General features: G+C 37.3%; 1 protein-coding gene across 1 annotated transcript in view; it reads right to left on the reverse strand.

The window, feature by feature from the left end:
- The window catches only part of LOC113777098 (DNA topoisomerase 3-alpha), a 28,717-nt gene extending 21,202 nt beyond the window's left edge, over positions 1 to 7,515 (reverse strand). Inside the window, exons 1-10 of the mRNA XM_027322145.1 lie at positions 7,183 to 7,515; positions 6,594 to 6,772; positions 6,432 to 6,504; positions 5,974 to 6,096; positions 5,710 to 5,831; positions 5,546 to 5,618; positions 5,337 to 5,453; positions 4,649 to 4,732; positions 2,404 to 2,583; positions 2,149 to 2,277 (exon numbers count right to left, since the gene is read on the reverse strand). Coding sequence (XP_027177946.1) covers positions 2,149 to 2,277; positions 2,404 to 2,583; positions 4,649 to 4,732; positions 5,337 to 5,453; positions 5,546 to 5,618; positions 5,710 to 5,831; positions 5,974 to 6,096; positions 6,432 to 6,504; positions 6,594 to 6,772; positions 7,183 to 7,515 — 1,413 coding nt within the window. The remainder of the gene's footprint in view (positions 1 to 2,148; positions 2,278 to 2,403; positions 2,584 to 4,648; positions 4,733 to 5,336; positions 5,454 to 5,545; positions 5,619 to 5,709; positions 5,832 to 5,973; positions 6,097 to 6,431; positions 6,505 to 6,593; positions 6,773 to 7,182) is intronic.
- Positions 7,516 to 7,832: the final 317 nt, after the last annotated feature.

A 7,832-nucleotide genomic window follows, 5' to 3' on the forward strand; every position in this document is an offset into this window, starting at 1 on the left:
GAAATTTAGAGCAAATCAGTAACATAATGTGATAACCCAAGAATTGACCAATAGCATTGAATTTTGTCTCAAGTAAAAGGAATGAATTGTAGGAGTAGAGATTGGCAACTTGAAATCTGTTAAAAAGTGCTCTAGTATATTATAATATTTTTCAGGGAGGAAACCAACTATCAAAAATCCTTCAAATATCCATTATCTTCAAAAAGCTTCTCAACTTTCCTCATAAGATGAGTGCTTGGGGTAGAGACGATACAAAGCTGTGAATAGATTCAGCTTCTTATTAAATAATTATCATCGCAGAAGTACCAAATCCACTATCAAGTACGGGTTTGGATCAACTAAAAATTCAAAAGCCATACAGGATCAAAAAGGTTCACATCCTTGAATGACTTCTCAAAACTTGAAATCACTGTCCTTCACCTTACTTGTTTCTTACCTCCCAGATCCGAAAATTCAGATAAAATGCATAATATTGACTGGTAAGACAGATTTAAACCCTTTGTGTCCAAGAACACAAGAAACACTTCATGTGTCTTGACATAAAACCCCAACATACTAAGAGCGGACACCATAAACTTTTCTAGAACAGGATACTTCATCAACAAAGTAACCTTCTTTTCACCAACCACATCGGAGTTAATTTAGTCCCTTAAAACATATGATGCTCCTAGGTTTTAGCAGAGGAATCTCCAAAGGATAGAATTTTAACTCCGCAATAAAAAGAGAAGAAAAGGAGCACTGATTTCACTTTAATTACTTTATAGATAGAGGAGCATGATTTATGATTAGAATCTTAATCACAAGAGTATTTCCCCTAGTTCTTCTCTCCAAAATATCTTCATTTCAGTGCTCAACGCTTGTCTTAATTATGAACATTAAACCCCAAATAAAAACTAGCTTGATCGGCAAAAATAGTTAATTTGACATCTCCAATTCTTGATCTTTAATTTTTCCAGCCTAGTCACAAACACAAGATTTTATGTTGAATTTTTGAGTTTGAAACTGAGGGACTTTAAAGAGAGAGCTCTTGAGCCCTTCTACAGAGACTCAGATGTGGGGTGGAATATGGGTACACATCTGGGTATTCAATTTCTCAATCTTCATATAATTTGGGAATAGGGAAACCGCCAATGAGCCAAATAAGGATACTGATGTACTCTATGCAAGACATACTTCCAAGTAGTCTACAACAGAAGTCATGTACATTTTATGGACAAGAAGTTAATGCCTGCTAATTGGCATTCAAGGAAGGAAAATCCACTCTTTTCAAGTAAATTTGGTATCTCAATAACTTTCTTGATGCATTAGGATACTATTAGTATCACAACTTCTAGATGAATGTCAAATAAGAAAGACAGATTAAAAGGCCCATTAAGAAGTGGCTATGATGCTATAAATCACCAGTTCGCAACCTAATCAGATCAGATTACAACGAGCTTTCTAATCCCAATCTCTCATGTGGTACATTTCTCCTCTCATATCAGCTGAAATTCTGAATTTTACGATCTTTGTCCACCTGACCTAAATTTGTCTTTTTTGTCATTCTCTATATTCATCTAGTCTGATTTCCTACCCATCAGTCAGAATCAAACACCATAAACAACCTAGGATCATATTTATCACTTCCATCATAAAATTTGTAGCATAGCCAAGCTTGCTAGTCATCTTGACACCCATGGCCTTCTCTGGGAGTGAAGTCAACACACCCAATGGAAATTGACCAAGTCAGGTACATATGCCAAACCCACATGTGTGTTTACAAAGGTCTGGTGGGGTAGGAGAGTCCTTGTAACATAGCTCTAGTCTTCTGTTCTCCATTGAAGCACAAATAGAAGAGCCCTTAAAATTAAATTGGCAGTTTACTGGATACTCTTCAAGCATCAAAATTTTTGACTGGTTAAACGTTTTGAAGCACATGGTTTTAAACATGCAAGGGAATGTTACAGTATCTTAGTGTGCAATTCATACAGTAATTCTGCAACATGCATTTTACTTTTTATCCATCAAAACAAGCTGAAATCGGCAAAATCCTTAAATAAATATAAGTTTGATTTGTTATTACACAAGTAAGCAAACAAGCAGCACAGATGGTTAAGCTATATAATGCCAGACGGTACAAGCACCATGCGAATGCATCAAGAAACTCACCGCATGTATCACCCTTCCGGATGAAGAGAACGTTTCACCAGCAATGTCAATTTCAACAGAAGTTTCAGCCGCTTTCGCTGGCTGAGAAACACAGGCTAGAAAATGCCGAACAACCAGTTCATACAATCTCTGTCAGAAAAGCATGTATATGAACTTAATATCCTCAAATGTGAAACAAAAATACCAGCTTATATGTTATTTATCTGCTAATTAGGAAGATTAACCGGTTAGCAGGAAGCAGTATTAATTACTAACATGGTGATCCCGACTCCATCCAGATTCACCAGGTGAAAATCTGGTAGGGTGAATGGGAGGATGGGCTTTGTCATCGCGTCTGCCACTACTAGGATTTCTCCAAAGCCCTGCTTCAGGGTTCAACAAAAGCTGAGCATATGAGCCCCATAGCGGATGCCCTTGTTGTTCAAAAACAATTGCCTGGAAATCACCAAAAAGGATTGTCAAAAGCCACTTGGATTGTAGAAGCCTTCTCAAAGTAGCAATGAAATATATCACTGGGGTTCGCCCCGGTGGCCAAGGTTCGAATCATGGGCCTGGCTGGTGGGGGTGGAGAACAGTTTTGGTGGGGGGGGGGGGCAAAATAATGCAAGTAAAAGCAGCATTAGCATTAGTTAATCAACAAAAGCAAGATGAAACGGTATAATCTACCAGAAAGGTTTATTCTAGCATATACCAGTGGTAGACTTGAACAATGTACAATATTTCATTTAACTTTTCAAAGTGAGGTGGTCTAACCTGCTAGGCATACCCTGACAGCTACATTATTTACATGACATGGTTTGAACTGCAGACATAAATAAACAATTACACTGCAATGCAAGTACCACAGACGGCAGAGGTTTAGAAGAAAATGTCTACTTGTAGGTTACCCACACAATTCACAAAGGTGAATTTCTCTTAAGAGTGTACTTTGCTCCTCACCTGATCCACCATCTAAATGCTTAAGAATATCAGAGTTCAAATCCTTTGTTTTTCTCCCCCTACTATAAAATTCTACATTACTGACCATGCTCATGAGCTAATTGATAAGTGATTCTCAATCAATTGCCTAGGGGTCAGATAAAAGCCATCTTTTTCAACTGGTGAGGAAGCTTCCAATGGGTAAAGCTGGAGAATCGATGTCACATCCAGTAACCTTTTATGTTACATGGAATTCTTAAGAGAGCTGCTAATCTTTTGCGTTGGGCAGTCAGTACTTTGATTCCCCCAAAGGGGTTAAGAGGAGGCAACCAGTCTTGTAAACATCATTTCCAATTTCACTTCTGCAGTTTTCTTCAGTTCTAAAATGAACATTTGCTGTGAAAAGCTAATGAAGTATGGATAGTTTTTTTTTTTTTTTTTTTTTTTTTTGGGTTCTGTATGTACACAAAACCTTTCATTTATTGGTATGAACTTGTGGTTTACATACATATAACAAGTATCCAACTAAAATAACAAAATGAATTTGTAGTTAAACTACTACAAAGGAGAAAAATAACAAGTTCAAATGATCTGTCAATATGAAGCTCAAACATATCTCGACGTAGCAATCACTAAGGGAGACAAGCTTAAGAATCTTGCTTGAAGCAAAATGGAGCCTAGGGAAAATCAGTTGAACTTGATCACATACAGCTCATCTCAACTTTTAAACATCCCTGAACACCCTATGCACATTCTGATATCAAGTTTTGTATCATATCTACTGAAAATACTTTGAAGAGTCTTTGTACTTTGGACAACTATTGAGTGCCTTGACAAGAGACGTTTATTTAATACATGCAAATCAGGGAAAATCAATAGCTCTTGACATGAAGAAAATTTAAGAGCTCTATAATCCTTTGGACCAATGTGCAAATAGACTGTAAAAATAGTGGATCTGCAATGAACTTGGACCTAGGAAAAAGATGAAGAAACTTATGATGCTCCTTTTTCCAGCTATTAGTAACAAAAAGTGTGTAAGTTTATTCATCAAATGCTATCAAAAAAGTTAGCAATCTGCAATGAGAGTTTTATCATCTACACCACTGTAGTGGAAAAGAATGGTTTTAGTGCTAAAACAGGTATTATAATTCTCTAGCCAAATTCAAAATAGAGATGCACCCGAATTTCTTGTTTATCAAGCATTCGGGTAGCCTCATCCCACAAATATGGCTTTGAATGCAAATCAACACAAATATTGACCATGGGATCCTACCCACATTAACAGCTTCTCTCTCTCTCTCTCTCTCTCTCTCTCTCTCTCTCTCTTGCAGACATCCCTGCAAGCTTGCCTTGGCTTAGAAAAACACTAGGCAAACCTTAGTGACTTTCATCAATCAGAACACCAATGAAAGCTCACTAGCAAAGCATATATGCTGAATCCTTTTTTTTTTTGGGCTTTTAACAAAGTGAACCTGCATTGAGCAGTTTTGCTTATCGATTAGGCTACACATAAAATTTAACTATGTCACATCCCAATGCTGAGCAAATTACTTTGAGTTATCGTAAAGGAACAACTACCCACTCGCAAGTCAGTCTTCTCTGAGAAGCGGTCAGTCTCAGTACGAGGATAACTGATAAATCCAGCTTGGTACAGATCTTCTGCTACCTATAAAGTCAAGAAGATTACAAATAGAAGGACACCAAAAAAAAAAAAAAAGAAAAATCAGGTTATTTTACATGAAATTTACTGTTTGAAAATCGAAAAAATTTCAAAAACAATCATGGTATGGGCAAATATAAGAATGAAATGCTAAGTACTTTTGATCTATGATAGGTGGTACACCATAATTTCAAGATGCCATTATGGCATTTCGACATCAAGAAATTTCAAGTGGAAAAAAATGCGTAACCATGTTACTAAAAATGTAAAACACTTAGCCCTAAGGTCGCAAATATTACAATGGATGAGAAGGAGATAGCATCATAAAAAGCTGAAGCATGATCACACTTATAAGACCCTACAGCAGAAAGGACTTTGACATTTCCGTTTTCAAATTTCAATCTTTTGGAGATCATGGGTTGTGACAGTGTCAGTCTCGAAAAGGGACAGCTTCCACAGGATAGCATTGCATGATAAGAGGAGACTGCATAAGAAAGCAGCTCTACTATCATTTCTAGGATACATGGACACATAAAACATGAGCTAGAACTTTTAAAGAGCATCATGAAGGATGAAGAATTAAAATTGTATATCAAATATGAAATATCACCTTCATGGTATGTGCAGGACTCATGTGAAAGAAACGAGATGCGCGTTTTTCAAGCTCAAGGGTACTCAAAGGAAGAGGAGGATATTTAAGTTTTTCTTGTTCCTTGATCTCTGTGACCTGCACAGAGAGAAAGTTGGTAAATGCCAAAGCCCATAATGCATGTCTGTTTCCAAACCAGCAGTGGTCTCACACTGTTAAATAATACTCACAGTGACAGTAGGTTCTTGGATGCACATTTCATAAACTATTGCTGCACATGTATAATCAAAGAAATGTCCCCGCCTGCAAAGCCACAACTTATGAAATTTGAAAATTTCAAGCATACATCTCAACATAAAAATGTTAAATATGTAAGAAGATTTTAGAAGAGTACATCCACTTAAAGTTAGCAGTGCCTTCATCTGTGTTGTGCGTACAATTAATAGTCCAGAACTCTTCAGCCTCATGTGACTGATTTTCCCAGTAGCGCTCCACGACAAAGCCCAATGTTGGAAACTGCAGTAAAGTAATGGCACACTGTAACTAACATACTCCAAAATTCTGTTTCATATCATGGACAGTGTGATCTGCTCACATTCACCAATTTATCTTCAACTATATCTACCAGTGCATAATAAAAGCATCATCTTGCGAGTACCTGACAGGGTCCATAGCTTATAACAAGATTCCTGTCATCTGTAGCAAGATTAATCATAAATGCATCTCTTAAAAACATGGTCTGAAAGCGAGTAAAAGAGGCACCAATCCGAAGGTCTATCTCCTGCAGAAAAGTTCCAGTTTAGCTCGCCTTTATAGTATTGGAACATAAACATGTGTCCAGCAAATTGTTAAATATGAAAATCCGTGCTAATAATCAAGCCAGAGAAAAAGATATAAAGTTTACATTAAAATGCTGAGGTGAACAGAACATATGAAGGTAAAGGAACTCAAGAAAAAAGTTCAATATACTTGTAAAAGGTACATATATAAGTTGTTGACAGTAACAGCAGGAAAAAAAAAAAGAAAAGAAAAAAGGCCAGATCCTTAGTATTGAAAGGTATTAGCATGACATAAAGTTAAAGTTAAAGATCAACTAAGTTTTGAAACGATACACACTTGTCTTAGATCCACTGCATCAGCAAACAATTGATTGGGTCTGACAAGATTCTGCAATGAATTCTGAATTTCCCTGACCATCAAAAGGTTTTTAGCAAATAATCAAAACAGCCTTAAAGTCAGAAACCTGAGAAACTATTATCAGAGCAAGCAATCAGATACCTTTCAATTAATGCAGAGAAACGAGCCCTCCAGATATTAAGATTGCGATTCGCTTGTGTACAGACTTCAATCACCTCAAATGCAATATTTTCTCCTTCTCTATCACAATCAAGCCACAGGATAAGCCACTGGCACTTTCTAGCTTCTTCCTCCAGCGTCCTTCTTATATCTGATTTGTCCTACAATCATCCATGAAAGATACAACACATTTCACTATATGTACCCAGTGCATAATAATCTACATTCAAGCCCTGTTCTATCAACTAAGCTGCAGCAGATTACAAAGAAATCGGTACTAAACCATAAAGATAAAAGAAAAAAATTTATATATTATACCATAGAAATCTATCATCCATCGTGCTAAACAAACATACAAGTCATTGATTATCAACTAGACCTCAACCCAATGCTCAAAACCACGCAACTAACTATAACGTCCAACCAAAACAACACAATGTACTACACTCATCTGAATTGCTTGGAGCCTCCAAAAAAAAACGATTCAAAAGACGAAATCAAGCAAAATACTTCATCGTTGACAAAAAAAAAATAGCTAAAAAGTAGCCAACAAACTGAGCTAATGGAATACCTCAGGGACGAATTTACGAACAGAAGCATGGTAAAGATCGACGGGGTCACAAGAATGCCATCTTCTGAAGCGATCGTCGAAATCGAGCTCCATGAGATGACCTGTGACGGAGGTGAAGGACATATGGCAAGGCTGTCCATTGATGGTGTGATTGAACTCGAATATCCTATTGTATCTGGACCGTCCATCTCTTACCCTCAATCCTCCTTGCTGGTTCTTCGATAGGAATCCCGAAACTGCTTTTGCCACTGACGGTTTCTCCGCCACGTTCAGCACTCTTATTGCCCGCCCTCCGCTGCCCCCACCGCCTCCTCCGCCGCCGCCATAGGCCATTTCTGAGAGTGGTGAAGTGGAAAATTCGTCGGCGTTTTTTCCCGCCCCGCAGTTGACGTGGAGTGGCGAGGGAATTTGAATAAATCGCGGCTGTGGGGTTAATTCCCCTTGGCACCCTTCAACTATACCTAAACTCTTATTTTAGTCCCTAAGTTCTAATATGAGACATTTTAGTCCTCAAATGATACCATTTGTCTCACTTAAGAAAGATGGTTCATGAAATATGACAGATTTTATACTTAAGCGGGCATATTCTATGGAACTAAAGTGGGATAAATTTTATACTTTTGAAATTAAAGTGTGAAAAATTTTATATT

This window comes from Coffea eugenioides, chromosome 7 (assembly GCF_003713205.1).
Source record: "Coffea eugenioides isolate CCC68of chromosome 7, Ceug_1.0, whole genome shotgun sequence".
NCBI lineage: Eukaryota > Viridiplantae > Streptophyta > Magnoliopsida > Gentianales > Rubiaceae > Coffea > Coffea eugenioides.